The sequence below is a fragment of the Xenopus laevis genome, chromosome 7S (genome assembly GCF_017654675.1).
Source record: "Xenopus laevis strain J_2021 chromosome 7S, Xenopus_laevis_v10.1, whole genome shotgun sequence".
Taxonomy (NCBI): Eukaryota; Metazoa; Chordata; class Amphibia; order Anura; family Pipidae; genus Xenopus; species Xenopus laevis.
Genome location: NC_054384.1, coordinates 12243992 through 12260089, shown reverse-complemented (window position 1 = coordinate 12260089; position 16098 = coordinate 12243992). Strand labels below are relative to the sequence as shown.

The 16098-nt window shown below is 37.3% G+C and overlaps 1 protein-coding gene across 6 annotated transcripts in view; it reads left to right on the top strand.

The window, feature by feature from the left end:
• jakmip3.S (Janus kinase and microtubule interacting protein 3 S homeolog) overlaps positions 1-12573 on the top strand; it is a 77463-nt gene extending 64890 nt beyond the window's left edge. For 5 of the 6 annotated variants that reach the window (XM_041570891.1, XM_041570889.1, XM_041570890.1 and 2 more), the window contains 3 exons: positions 1791-1858; positions 3919-4692; positions 12264-12573. In XM_041570891.1, the coding sequence (XP_041426825.1) occupies positions 1791-1841 (51 nt within the window). In that variant the 3' untranslated portion in view covers positions 1842-1858; positions 3919-4692; positions 12264-12573. The remainder of the gene's footprint in view (positions 1-1790; positions 1859-3918; positions 4693-12263) is intronic. The other variant, XM_041570888.1, reaches the window with a different exon arrangement.
• Positions 12574-16098: the final 3525 nt, after the last annotated feature.

Below are 16098 nucleotides of genomic sequence, written 5' to 3'. Positions count from 1 at the left end.
TACAAGAGAGACCTATCACGTGTTTGGTTGAAAGAGGTAATTGAAAATGAATTGGACCATCGGTTTTGTGCAGCTAATAAGAACCTGTCTTACCAAGGACATAATAAGTTGTGGGGCTATAATGACTGGCCTAAAGGCGCAAATTACAGTAGTTCAATTATCACTAATGCCGTAGGGACCTGGGTCCAAAGCGATTGTTAATCAGTAATATTAGTAATCAAAGATGTATCCATTTGACACTAGTAATTATTGTAGCTTAATGTAGCACTAATGGCAAGAGAGGAGTCTATGTCCTATAAAATACCTTAGTGTAGAGCTATTGAGATAAAGGTATGGAAACCCGTTATCCAGAGACCTCCAAATTACAGAAAGGTCCCCCCCCCATAGACTCCATTTTATCCAAATAATCCAAGTTTGGATTTTAGAAATGATTTTCAAAAACTATAAAAAGAAATAATGACGACCAATTGGAAAGTTGGTTAGAATCGGCCGTTCTATGAAATACTAAATGAATCAGTTAATAGTGCTGCTCCAGCAGAATGCTGCACTGAAATCCATTTCTCAAAAGAGCAAACAGATTTTTTTATATTCAATTTTGAAATCTGACATGGGGCTAGACATATTGTCAATTTCCCAGCTGCCCCAAGTCATGTGACTTGTACTCTGATAAACTTCAATCACTCTTTACTGCTGTACTGCAAGTTGGAGTGATATCACCCCCTCCCTTTTTCCCCCCCAGCAGCCAAACAAAAGAACAATGAGCAGCTCCCTAACACAAGATAACAGCTGACTGGTAGATCTAAGAACAACACTCAATAGTAAAAACCCATGTCCCACTGAGACACATTCAGTTACATTGAGAAGGAAAAACAGCAGCCTGCCAGAAAGCATTTCTCTCCTAAAGTGCAGGCACAAGTCACATGACTTGGGGCAGCTGGGAAATTGACAAAATGTCTAGCCCCATGTCAGATTTCAAAATTGAATATAAAAAAATCTGTTTGCTCTTTTGAGAAATGGATTTCAGTGCAGAATTCTGCTGGAGTAGCACTATTAACTGATGCGTTTTGAAAAAAACATGTTTTCCGATGACAGGATCCCTTTAAAGGTGAACCACTCTTTTAAGAGTTCTCAAGGAGGCCAAATATCCAAACAATTGTGCAGTTTTATCGGAAGAAAAACAATGTATGACTCAGATGTCCTAATGATATGGAAATACTCTACAGCCTCTCCATGAGTTGTTGCTTTTATTTCCCAAGGTAGAACTAAATGGACACAAAATTACAGTAAATTAATTGAGAGTGTCATAACACTCTTCATATTCCATAAAAGTGGCCTATCCATTCAGCTTTGCATTTGTCAAAGAACCCTCCATGATCTCCTTTCAAACTGCTCTTTCTTCGGCTCTTCCCAGACATGCCAGTGGCATTTAAAACAAGTTTCTCTGGCCGTAATGTGAAGCTCATCCCAAAGAAACTCGACAGAGTAAAGGTCTGGCATTTGTGCCAAGCAGCCCATCAAAGTCAGTAATCCAGCCCGCCTGTTCCTTCCCAAAATAGATTTTGCACTGCTTAATAGTATTCCTAGGATCATTCAATCAAGCTGTGAGCACAGGAGATATCATGGCATTTAAAAAAGAAATTCTTAGTGACTCCAAACTTTTGAACATGAGTAGATAAGAAATAAATATTAAAAATTCTACTTCTAATTTCAGGCCTCTATGAACAGAAATGCTTCACAAATATAAGACTTTTCATTGGTTAATTCTTTTTCACTTTTTCTCTGTTTTTCAGTTCTTATTTTTGTTTTTATTCTTCTCGTTGGCATTTATACTTTGGTCCTAGATCATCTGCACGTCAAGGTAAGTACGCTGATCCTTCTAAAGCCCTTGTTTAAATGCAAGGTCTAAACTGTTCATCCTTTAGGGATCAGAGCATTTGTGAAATGGCATGAAATTAAATTAGTAGCTAATGTATCATTTAAAGTGTTAATGTAATCTAATAATGACTTGCTTCAAATCAATGTTTCCATGTATTGACCTATGATCCTGACCTTACTCTAAATGACATTACTCTATCATCTTGATGTGAAGCTATAAAAAGAATACCTGCTGGTAGTGATGGGCGAATCTCTCACGTTTCGCCGGAAAATTAGCAAATTTCCCGCAAAATAACGAAAAATTCGCGAAAAATCGTGAAAACTGAAAGTTTGCGAAAATTTCATGAAATTCGGATGTTTACACTAAAAATTTATGAAATTCTGACATTTTCACTCAAAATCAAGCAATTCAAACCTTTTCACGAAACAATCGAACATTTTGAAAGTTTTCATGAAAAAATCGTGAAAATCGTAAATTGCCGCAGGCAAATTTTCACCGGCGAATTTTCACGAGAGATTCGCGAATTTATTCGCCGGCAGCGAAACACAGGAATTCACAGCGAATTCGTGCCTGCCGAATTTATTCGCCCATCACTACCTGCTGGCATTGGAATTACTGAGATTCAGCTAATACTATCAGCATCTGATGATTGACAAAAAAAAAAAAAAACAAATGATAAGATTAAAAAGTTGAAGTATCAGCAAAATGGAAGAGAGTCGCACAACACCATATTTGTTGCAGATGGGGAGCTTCCCCTTTTATTTTTCGCCACTAGTAAATCAACGTTTCGGGGGGGGGGGTTTCACCCACCCTTCTTCCATTTTGCTGATACTTCATTGACGTGTGCCGACCGTCTAGGGAGTTCTGCACCACTAAGCAGGAATTGTCATAGAAAAGGCGAGAGAGTTGCGGAAATTTTTATGTTAAGATTAAAAAGTTGAACATTTATAGAAAAGTGATTTAAGTTTTCTAAACCCATTGTTCAGAAAACTCTGCAATGCCCTTTCTTATAACGGATGCTGATCCCATATCTCTACCGTGCTATACTGCACCGTTGGCTAATTCATTTAAAATGTTAGGGGGAATTAATGTATCACGTGCCGTTACTGTTATTACCTTCGATATTATCAGATATTTAAAAAAAATTAAAACTGGTGACATTTTTAAAAGTTCAAAGGGTTGGGGATCCCTGAGTTAGGGTATTGTTGGCCACATGCAATATACAGGTATGGGACCCGTTATCCAGAATGCTCGGGACCTGGGGTTTTCCGGATAATGGATCTTTCCGTAATTTGGGTCTTCATGCCTTAAATCTACTAGAAATTCATTTAAACATTAAATAAACCCAATAGGCTGGTTTTGCTTCCAATAAGGATTAATTATATCTTAGTTGGGATCAAGTACAAGCTACTGTTTTATTATTACAGAGAAAAAGGAAATTATTTTTAAAAATTTGGATTATTTGGATAAAATGGGGTCTATGGGAGACAGCCATTCCGTAATTCGGAGCTTTCTGGATATCGGGTTTCCGGATAAGGGATCCTATACCTGTACATCTAAATACATCTTTCCATTTAGTGCTAAGGTTGTTTAATGTTATTCAAAAAGACAAGACAGAGAATGACGTTACCTGGCCCTGCTCAGACATTGCTTTTTCCAGGTCCTCTATTTTCTATGTTCTGTTCCATACATGGGGCACTTCAAGTTGAAACTCAAAAAGTCATAAAATCGAACGTGTTCAGGGTTTAGCCACTAGTCCATAGAACTTTTTGAAAGATACTAGAAGGTCCTGAAAATGAACTTGCTCCATTGGAGACTGACCAGATATATAAAATCAAGTACAATAGTTCATAGCATTAAAAAATGAATTGGCGATAAAGTCAAACCGCCATCCAAAAAGGGACCTGATGTCAGAAATGACTCTTCATATTAATGAGCGGATAGAGAACGATCAAATATATCTACTGTTGGCTGTGCAGTAGGAGCTACGTACGTCTACTAATGCCAATCAAATTCCATTCCTTCCCTCCTCCTGTTTTTAGCATCTCAGAAAAAGTCACAAGAACTATGACGCAACTAGAAACAGGGCACAAAGACTCGAACAAGGCCCCGAATTATTTCTACACACTTTGTTTTTCTATTTTTGACTTCCGCTGGAGAGGTGCTGTGCTGAATTTTTGCTATGGATTTTAGAAACTTAAACTTTTACTAAAAAAAAAATCAAATAATTAAAAACTTTGCATAAATACCTTTTATTTAATCAGGCCAAGTGGAATCCATATACTTTTCCTGCTGAGCAGGCAGCAAATTGCTTCTATGAAGAATCTCCATCAAACACTTGGAGTCTTGTGCACAAAAGTGAACGCAATGCGGTGCCCTTGAGTGTGATGATCATGGAACGATTGGAGAAATGTTGTCTGCACCCGCCAATGACTACTGGTTATGCTCAAATTCCTACAAAAATTCCAGCGAGTCTCATTTTTTTTTCCAGTGGAAAAATGATTTCTAAAACAGGAGCTTTTATAAATGACATTCATCCGTAATAAAATCAAGGCGGTTCTTGCTGGACATTTGGAGACAAACTAAGATGGCAGCTGTAACAGAACAAGTAAGAGAAAGCACAAGAGTCTCCCTATTTCATCTATTCTGACAAACCAAAACTGGACAGAAAATCTCAAGGGAGCACTTACAGTATCTGAAATTCTACCAAAAATTTAGACGAAGTGCCAAACTTTCCAAATAGAACATTCGCTTTCCCAAGGGAAACTAAGGCACCTTCACAAATTTGGTTTTTCTTGGTTCATTCATCATATAAGGTAAGTTTTCATTTTAATTTCAACATCAGATGTGATGTTATGTCATATATGATATATATATATTAATTTAGTCCTTTTTGGGCACAGCTGGTTTGCAGTAGTGCTAGACTATAACAAGGGCCCCTGTATCATTAATTAAGCATTTTTATTTATATTCAAGTCAAAAACTTGAAAAAATACCCCTAAAAGCTGCTGAGATGTTATAGAAGTTAGTGGGACGTTCACAAATCTTCATAGTTCAAGTTTGTTTGCAGTTTTTTAAGACAGCCTTACCTCCCTGTCCCATTTTTCGCAGAACAGGCCATATTTTGACGGCTCAACCCACAGTTTAGGAGAGCCTGCACTTCAGGAGAGAAATGCTTTCTGGCAGGCTGCTGTTTTTACTTCTCAATGTAACTGAATGTGTCTCAGTGGGACATGGGTTTTTACTATTGAGTGTTGTACTTAGATCTACCAGGCAGCTGTTATCTTGTGTTAGGGAGCTGCTATCTGGTTACCTTCCCATTGTTCTTTTGTTTGGCCACTGGGGGGGAAGGGAGGGGGTGATATCACTCCAACTTGCAGTACAGCAGTAAAGAGTGATTGAAATTTATCAGAGCACAAGTCACATGACCAGGGGAAGCTGGGAAATTGACAAAATGTCTAGCCCCATGTCAGATTTCAAAATTGAATATAAAAAAATCTGTTTGCTCTTTTGAGAAATGGATTTCAGTGCAGAATTCTGCTGGAGCAGCACTATTAACTGATTCATTTTGAAAAAAAAATGTTTTTTCCCATGACAGTATCCCTTTAACCTGTGTCATATAGACTTTTTTCAATTTCCACCATTACTAAACAGCAGCTTGTTTATATGAACTAAGTTGAGAAACTGGGCAGCAAACTGGAAAATGAGGTTCAATGTTGATAAATGCAGGTTATGCACTTTGGCAGAAATAATATAAATGCAAGTTATACACTAAATGGCAGAGTGTTGGGAGTTTCCTTAAAAGAGAAGGATCTAGGGGTCTTTGTAGATAACAAGTTGTCTAATTCTGGGCAGTGTCATTCTGTGGCTACTAAAGCAAATAAAGTTCTGTCTTGCATAAAAAAGGGCATTAACTCAAGGGATGAAAACATAATTATGTCTCTTTATAGGTCCCTGGTGAGGCCTCATCTGGAGTATGCAGTGCAGTTTTGGACTTCAGTCCTTAAGAGGGATATAAATGAGCTGGAGAGAGTGCAGAGACTAAGTGCAACTAAATTGGTTAAAGGTGTGAAAGATTTAGGGGGCCCATTCACTAAGTTCGAGTGAAGGAATAGAATAAAAATACTTCGAATTTCGAAGTGTTTTTTTTTGGCTACTTCGACCATCGAATGGGCTACTTCGACCTTCGACTACGACTTCGACTTTGAATCGAATGATTCAAAGTCGAATCGAATGAATCAAATGATTCGAACTAAAAATCGTTCAACTATTCGATAGTCGAAAGTACTGTCTCTTTAAGAAAAAACTTCGACCCCCTAGTTCGCCACCTAAAAGCTACCAAAGTTAGTGTTAGCCTATGGGGAAGGTCCCCATAGGCTTTCCAAGTTTTTTCTGAACGAAGGATAATCCTTCGATCGATGGATTAAAATCCTTTGAATCGATTCAAAGGATTTAATTGTTCGATCGAACGATTATTCCTTCGATCGTTCGATTGAACGAATTGCGCAAAATCCTTCGACTTCGATATTCGAAGTCGAAGGATTTTAATTCGCCAGTCGAATATTGAGGGTTAATTAACCCTCGATATTCGACGCTTAATACATCTGCCCCTTAAATTATGAGGGGAGACTGTCAAGGTTGGGGTTGTTTTCTCTGGAAAAAAGGCGCTTGTGAGGGAACATGATTACACTTTACAAGTACATTAGAGGACATTATAGACAAATGTCAGGGGACCTTTTTACCCATAAAGTGGATCACCGTTCCAGAGGCCTCCCCTTTAGACTAGAAGAAAAGAACTTTCATTTGAAGCAACGTAGGGGGTTCTTCACAGTCAGGACAGTGAGGTTGTGGAATGCACTGCCGGGTGATGTTGTGATGCTGATTCAGTTAATGACTATAAGAGGGGCTTGGGTGATTTTTTGGACAGACATAATATCAAAGGCTATTGTGATACTAAACTCTATAGTTAGTATAGATATAGGTATATAGAATTTATGTGACAGTAGGGAGGGGTGTGTGTATGGATGCTGGGTTTTCATTTGGAGGGGTTGAACTTGATGGACTTTGTCTTTTTTCAACCCGATTTAACTATGTAACTATGTACCAGTGCAGGTGAACACTACATGATATTTTCATTAATGGTCCTTTAATTTTTTTGTCATTTTTTAAAGAAACCTGTGGGGATCAGTGGGACAGATTTACAGCTGGGTTTACTGCTTCTTTAATTTAAAGTCAGCCGAATCTTTCCCAAAGGATTCAGGGGTTCGGCCAAATCCAAAATAGTGGATTCGGTGCATCCCTAAAGATAACTGGAAGGAATAGTCCCACTTCAAGAGCCACAGATCTCCATTCTGCTTCAGCATTGGAGCCGTGTATTAAAAAATGATTCCCCTTTTCTCTGTAATAATAAAACAGTACTTTTTACAGGTATAGGATCCGTTCTCCAGAAACCCATTATCCAGAAAGCTCAGAATTATGCAAAGGTCATCTCCCATAGACTCCATTATAATGAAATAATCCACATGTTTGAAAATGACTTCTCTGTAATAATAAAACAGTATCTTGTACTTGATCCCAACTAAAATATAATTAATCCTTATTGGAAGCAAAACCAGCCTATTGGGTTTATTTACTGTATATACTCGAGTATAAGCCGAGTTTTTCAGCCCCCAAAATATGCTGAAAAACTCTACCTCGGCTTATACTCGGGTCAAGCGCAAAAACGGTCGCCGGCGCCTTAGAATAGTAGCCGGCGCCTAAGAATATTCGCCGGCGCCTTAGAATAGTAGCCGGCGACTAAGAGTAGTCATCCAAAAACGAGATTGAAATTTACCAGAAGCTGCTGCATTTCTCACCCTCGGCTTATACTCGAGTCAATAAGCTTTCCCAGTTTTTGGAGGTAAAATTATGTACCTCGCCTTATACTCGGGACGGCTTATACTCGAGTATATACGGTAATGTTTACATGATTTTCTAGTAGACTTGAGGAATGAAGATACAAATTACGTAAAGATCTGTTATCTGGAAAACCCCAAGTCCCAAGCATTCTGGATAACAGGTCACATACCTGTACTTGATCCCAACTAATATATAATTTATTCTTATTGGAAGCAAAGCCGGTCTATTGGGTTTATTTAACATTTATATGATTTTCTATTGGACATAAGGTTTGAAGATCCAAATGACTTGCCCCTCCCTCGGCCCATAACATATCACTTTTATAGCCTCAGTATAACTGAGTAGAAAAGGGAACATTCTATTCCCCAGACAGAGCTGAACAGTAGAAACCATCTGGATCCCACTTAAGTCATCAATGTGCTTCATGCATGTTTAATGCTAATTGTGAAAATATTGTTGTACAGATCAAAGAGGTGCCCAGGCTTGTAAATTATTGAATTTTTCTGTAATAACTGATATTGTACCAGTAAGGCCAGTGACGAGAGGAACCCCAATTTCCCTGCATTCATCATTAGTGAGATCATTTATTTGTTAATTATTTTTGCTTCAAGTCTCGGTTCTTTCAGTTCATCATATTCACTAACAGTCAGTAATAAATTCATTTAGCCTTGGAAATTGCTGCCTTTCCCTCTTATAATTAAAGGGTTATTACGTTATGTGGCAAAAAAAAGGGCTGCCCCATCTTGTCTCATTAACACAAACAGTCGGGCAGCTCCATATTTCCTAATTAGATATAAGATAATAACCATCTGCCTCATGTAAGATATCATTTCTCTTCTCATCCTTAGAGGAAGTGAATACGATTTGCTACACGTCTGTTCAACAGAACTAAAAATTATAGTAATATCATTACTGTTTCAGTAAAATGCAAATTTATCTTCATTTCTTTAGATGGGGATTTGAATTTTTTTTTTCTCCTTAGTCCCTAGGATAGAAATACTTGTTTGCCCCGAAAGGTAATTAAAATGTGATACAAAAATGCACTGTAATCTCATTTAGAAATTCATGTTTTTTTTAAAAAAAAGTAGAAGGGAAAACATTCAGTTTTTAAGAATTATGAAAACATTTTCTATTGACATTTGAGATTTTATTTCACTGTCTATTCCAGGCCGGCACAGCCCTCCTTTAAAGGAGAACTAAAGCCTAAAAACATTGTCTATTTATCCATTTATATCTATCTATATATCATCTATCATCTATCAATCCCTACATCTATCTATCTATCTATCTATCTATTATCTATCTATCTATCTATCTATCTATTATCTATATATCTATCTATCTATCTATCTATCTATCATCTATCCATCCCTACATCTATCTATCTATCTATCTATCTATCTATCTATCTATCTATCTATTATCTATATATCTATCTATCTATCTATCATCTATCTATCTATCTATCTATCTATCTATCTATCTATCTATCTATCTATCTATCTATCTATCATCTATATCTATCTATCTATCTATCTATCTATCTATATCTATCTATCTATCTATCTATCTATCTATCTATCTATCTATCTATCTATCTATCTATCTATCTATCTATCTATCTATCTATCATCTATATCTATCTATCTATCTATCTATCTATCTATCTATCTATCTATCTATCTATCTATCATCTATCTATCTATCTATCTATCTATCTATCTATCTATCTATCTATCTCTATATCTATCTATCTATCTATCTATCTATCTATCTATCTCTATATTTATCTATCTATCGCTATCAACTATCTTGTTTTATCTGTCTATCTCTTTCTAGTGATACCTAGTTCCGTCTCACTATCACATAACATATATATATATATATTTATTTATATATATATATATATATATATATATATATATATATATATATATATATATATATATATATATATATATATCCTGATTGTTTTACTGAAAGAGACAGTATAACTGTTGCATAATGTGAGCAAATGACCAGAAGGAACACATCAGTACAATATTGTGCCATCTGCTAATCAATAAAGAATTGATTGGCTTTCAGTTATCCCACTTCCTCTTAACCACAAAATCAATGGAAGTCCCTTATGTCCCACAAAGTGTTAAAAGCCATATGACATTGTAAAGTTACCTGTAGACTGACCATCTGATATGATATGGAGTCTCAGTGCCAGTCCCAACTGCCGGCCTAGAGTGACAGGGCAGGATTATGATTCCCCTATGGGAAGGAAATCCATTTGTCCGGATCCCTATGACATATGTTTGTAATTAATTCGATTTTCTACATTTTACATTACCAATGAATCTAATACAAGTCACAGCTAATTGCAACAATTTGTATTGGCAAGTCAGATCCAGGGATGAACTGCATTTGGCTTACAGTGAATATCTTTCTGGAACTGATCCAAATCATGAGCAGACTGTATGCTGGGAGTTCTCTTCTGCTCCAGATAACTTTATAGGGCTCTTTTTCCAATGCAAGTGCAGAATGTAAAGTACAACTGAGGGTGCAATTTGCTATGGTTTTTCCCCTTGATTCTGTTGTCATCATACCTCCCAACATTTTGAAAATAGAAAGAGGGACAAACAGATTTGCCAGCACGGAGTGTTTTTTTGACCACGTCCGTGTTTGTGGCCACACCCCCTAATTACCATGTTCATTTTACAAAATTTGGCAGGTTACGAAAGATTGAACACATTTCTGTGGTTTTTATGTGTTTTGCTAATGAAGGTGAATTGCCCATTAAGCTGCAAGTCACAGTTTCCCCAAGAGACCTGCTTATCTTAAATTGTTACAATTGCTTCTTTGCTTATCTTAAATTGTTACAAAAGTATCTAAGTGCACCTGGTATATATATATATTCTGGGCTCTCTGCCAAAAGCCACTTACGTTTTTTGGCTGTTCAGTGTCGGAGATCAAAGAGAAAGTCAGATATTCTAGTTACAATTCTGGACTGCGGGTTAAGCTGTCAAAATCGGTTCTGTCTTGCGAAAAACTGGACAGTTGGGTGGTATGTCGAATGCATTGGAGCTCCAGATTTTCGAAGTGAAATCTGTGTCATCTTTGGTGCTTGCCGGGAAACGTGATACTTTAGGTGCAAGTCTGCTGCACCTATTGATTAAGGTTGCACCTTTTGACTTGGTCCTTCAGGCCAGGGCGAGGGAGGGTCCAGGAAGGGCAGGCCCATGGCATAAGGGGCGGAGCTGTGATGTAAATAGGGCTAGAGGAAGGGCTGGGAAAGTGGGCCGGCACATTGCCGGTAAGTTTCATATACGGGCCCTGGCTGATATATTACTGGCTAGGTAATTAATGCAGCCCACACTAGGAACCATTCAGTTAATAGCAGAGTTCCATTAAATTGTTCAATTGGAACACTTGCCGCCGGGGGCTAACGTACTTAAGTGCGCAAATCATGTCTAGGTTAAGAGTAAACAATAACAATAGTGTTTCTTTTTGTGTGTTGCAGCTTCGTTTATGGATAATACCTTAGATGTCTGCAACTATAAGGGGCTGATTTATCAGATTTATTAAAAATTCGAATTTGAATTTACGATTTTTTTATGGTCAAAACCGTCAAATTTGACTAGGGAGTTATTCAAAAATTTAAAAAAAAATTAAATTCGATTTTTGAGATTTATCATACTCTGGCCCCATACTCGAATTCGACTATTCGCCACCTATTACTTGCTGAATTGCTGTTTAAAGGAGAAACAAACCGGTACTAGGAAAAAACCCTACCCCCCTACTCTGCGTAGACCAACCTCCCTCCTCCCCCACAGCCTAACTGCCCCCTCCGGGCAAATGCCCCTACTTTTTTACTTACCCCTCCGTGCAGATCTGGCCTCGGGAGTTCACAGGCGCCATCTTCTTTTTGTCGGTCTTCTTCAGAATCTGAGCGGAATTTTGGCACATGCACAGTTGGAGTAAATTTCCGGTCACCAACGACTGCGCATGCGCCGAAAGTCACAAACATTTCCGAATTTTTATTTTTTTTTTAGGGTTTTTTTGCAGTACGGTTTTGTTTCTCCTCTAAGTCAATGGGAGAGGTCCAGGGATCAATTTGGAGTTGTCTGCAGCCTTCCTGACATTTGAGGTTTTTTTGGAGAAAAACAACTCAAATCAATTTTTTTAAATTAGATTCAAATTTGATTCCAGTTTTCGGGTCGATTCTTCGGGACTTTTAAAAATTCGATTTCATTAATAAATTTCGATTGGTTGAATTTGGAATTTATGGGCGTTTAGGGAGTTTTTAAAAACTCACATGAATTCGAGATTCGACCTTTAATAAATGTGCCTCCCCGTGTCAGTTATTTAACAAATGTATAAATCTTATATCTGTCCTTTGTTTATTGTCTTGTCTTTTACTGTCTTTTTGGAAAAACTAGTAACTACTGTCTTCTTGTCCTCTCTTCTTTCTCTCCCTCTTCCTTTACTTAATAATTCACAGAAACTTCAGTAAATGAAACGAAAGAAGAACTGGGCCAATGCTGGACTGACTCGGTCATGCCAAGATTTCCACACTGCGAATCACATATATTTTAGTTATTTGAATTTGCACCATTGTTATCTAAATTGATTGCAATTTTTTGTACTTTATTGTATGGGATGTTTCCCTGCGCCATAGACAGGAAGTACAGGAAATATTTGAGAGACACATGTCATCCTTGGATGGGTCTACTGGAAAACAGTATTTATATTCCAGTCTCTTATTCAAATCAATGCATGGTTGTTAGGATAATTTGGACCCTAGCAGTCAGATTGCTGAAATTGCAACTTGGAGAGCAGCTGAATAAAAAGCTAAATAACACAAACACCACAAATAATAAAAAAAATCAAAACCAGTTGCAAATTGTCTCAGAATATCACTCTCTACACCATAGTAAAATCTAATTTAAAGGTGAAAACCCCCTTTAAGCAACACCCAGTAGCTGTGCAATGGAAATGTAGCCAATCTCTGTAATTGCTCTACAGGCCAAAATCATTTTTTTTACTGACACTAAGGGGGTTATTTAAGTCCAATTTTATCTCAACATTTTCTGCTACAAACTTCGATCAAAAGCGCTCAGGTTTTTTATACTTATTTATTAATAAATGATCCTGAAAATTTGCTTTGCGGAAAAAAATCTGATTTTTCACGATTTTTTCAGATTTTTCATCCGAAAACTCATGTTTCTTATGTTTTTTGTCCAAAAACTTCGGGGTATTGCACAAAACCCAGCACACATCAAAAAATCATTGGGACTTTTCCCATTGACTTATAAACAACTTCGACAGGTCTGAGATACCGGATTTTCCGATTTGGACTTTTCCATCCTCGGAGTTTAATAAAGTCCGACAAATTTGTGATTTGTAGGGATGCAACGAATCCACTATTTTGTATTCGGATAAACCTCCGAATCTTTCATGAAAGATTCAGCCGAATACCGAACCAAATCCTAATTTGCATATGCAAATTAGGGGTGGGAAAGGAAAAACATTTTTTATATCCTTGTTTTGTGACAACAAGTCACGCAATTTCCCTCCCCGCTCCTAAAATCGATTCGGATTCGGTTTGGCCAGGCAGAAGAATTTGGCCGAATCCAAATCCTGCTGAAAAAGGCCGAATCCTGGCCAAATCCCTAAACAAATCCCGGATTTGGTGCATCCCTAGTGATTTGAATACCTCCCTAGTAAAATTTGTCGTGAATTTGGAATTTAGTAAATAACCCCCTAAGACTAATGTGTGCAAATTGTATTATTTTATGTGTATTCATTTCAACACTACTTGCAAATACTGGTCAGATTGTGCCAATAATCCTCCTGCTGGTGGTGGTTGGGTGCCCTTTTTAATTTTGATACCACGTGTCCTTTAGAAGCTTTTCAGGATGGGGTATGTGGTTATTAAACAGATACAGTATACAAGGATTCTGGGTTGTTTTCCCTTTCTATGTGACCACCCCAGTATATCATACCTCCCAAATGTTGCTATTTGATCCCCTACACTGATGCCAGAATAAGACACAACGTTTCTATAATTGAATTAAAATAAGAAGCCTTTTAGCAGACAGCCCAGAACACTGAGTCACTGCACTTCGATACATTTGTAACAATTTAAGATAAGCAAAGAAACACCTGTACCAATTTAAGATAAGCAAGTCTCTTGGGGAAACTGAGACTTGCAGCTTAAAGCGCAATTTCATCTTCATTAGAAAACTGTGATAACCCATAAAGCATTGCCCTAAAATTCTTTGAAATGTGTTAAAACTTTCAAAGCCTGCCAAATTTTGTAAAACGGACATGGTAATTAGGGGTGTGGCCATAAAATGTTTGCATGGTGCAAATCGGTTGTTTTTGTCCCTCTTTACATTTTTCAAATGTTGGGAGGTACAGGACATTTATTATATATATACATTCGTCTCTATTATGAGATAAGGCGGGGCAGGAACAAAATATTATAATGCAAAGGGTGGGTTTAACCCAAAATTATAAAAGTATCTGGCTTAGCATAATATAAGCTTTGAAAAGAAAGAATAACAGCATATAATCAATTTACGCCTCCATCCGCCTTCAATTGAACCATTTCCTGAATTATTATACGCCAAAGAGAATTAGAAAGATCTTTCTCTGTAGTGAAATCCTTTTGAATAAATGTTGGTTGAATAGAAAAATGTATTCACATTACATAAGATGAGAAGTGATCCTTCTGCAGGTCTGATTTATGCAGCTAAAACTCATTACAACTACAAGGACAATGCTTCTGTGGTTGGTTTGATTGATTTTTACTGCACACTGTAATTCTATGGAATAGTAGTAGTGCTGAGTAATATCTCTGTGGGAAGACTGGACACATAAGCTCAGTCCTAAAATGCACAAAGTATTATAAGCAACAAATAAAGTTCCAAAGCAGAACTCCCAAAGATACAAGAGGTGCAGAAGAACTGGTGACCAGACAGGTCCCAAACTTCTAAATATATTACTACTCTGGGGTATTTAATGTATTTATTGATAAAATATACTGTGACTTGAATAAATACTTGTAAGGACGCAAGTCCTTACACTTCGGCACTGCCAATTAAGAGTAAGGGACATAACTCAGTATGTAGTGGTGGTCTTCATCTGAACAAGGCTGAGAAATAAGACAATTTATCTGTATTTAGTGATGGGCAATTTCTCGCAAAATTGGGGAAACGGAGAAAAATTTGTGAAAAATCGTCAAATCTGACGGTTTCACAAATAAATCATGAAATTCTAACGGTTTCATGAAAAAATCATGAAATTCGAACATTTTCACGAAAAAAAACATAAAATTCTGAAATTGACGCCGCCGAATTTTCACGGACGAATTTTCGCAGGAGATTCGCAAATTTATTTGCCCGTATCGAAACGCCGAAATTCACCGCAAATTCATGCCAGGCGAGCAACACAAATGGGGAACAGTAATAAAGAAAGAGATCTCCCAACAATTCCTTAAAGGGAAACTAAAGTCTAAAATAGAGTAAGGGTAGAAATGCTGTATTTTGTTTACTAAACATAAACATAAACTTACTGCACCAGAAGCCTTATAAAACAAATGATTTATACTTTCAAATTTGGCTGCAGGGGGGTCACCATCTTGTAACTTTGTTAAACATCTTTGCAAAACCAAGACTTCGCACATGCTCAGTGTGGTCAGGGCTTCGGTTGGGAAGTTAAGCTTAGGGATCATCATAAATTATCAAAACAGTCAAATAATTTCAGCCATAGAAGCTGATACAGCAAGACTGATTAATAATTAAAATATGCAGACTGCACTGGGTCTGCGGATACAAATCTCTACACAGTTGCTTGCTACTTTATAGGGAAACAAACAAAGCTGCTTGAGATCAGGGAAGTAAGGTGGGAGGGCTCCCCCTGCCGTTTCCCTGCAGAGCAGTTAGGGACCACCTGATTTCCTATCTGCAGCAATCAGAGCAAGTTAAACGAAAGGGGAATTTCACTGCATACTGCATATGTCAGGTTTCTTAAAACGGTAGACATTTTTTAATTAAAGTACATTGGAGATTTTCTTTTTTATTAAAGAAAATAAAAATGGGATTTTATTTTTTTGCCTTTATATCCCCTGTAAATGATGTTAGCGCATCCCAGTTTATAGTAAACAGTACCATCCAATATCCATATCTAACTAGGGATGCACCGAATCCACTATTTTGGATTCGGCCGAACCCTAGAATCCTTTGCGAAAGATTCGGCCGAATACTGAACCGAATCCTCATTTGCATATGCAAATTAGGGTGGGAAGGAGAAAAAAAATTTTACTTCCTTGT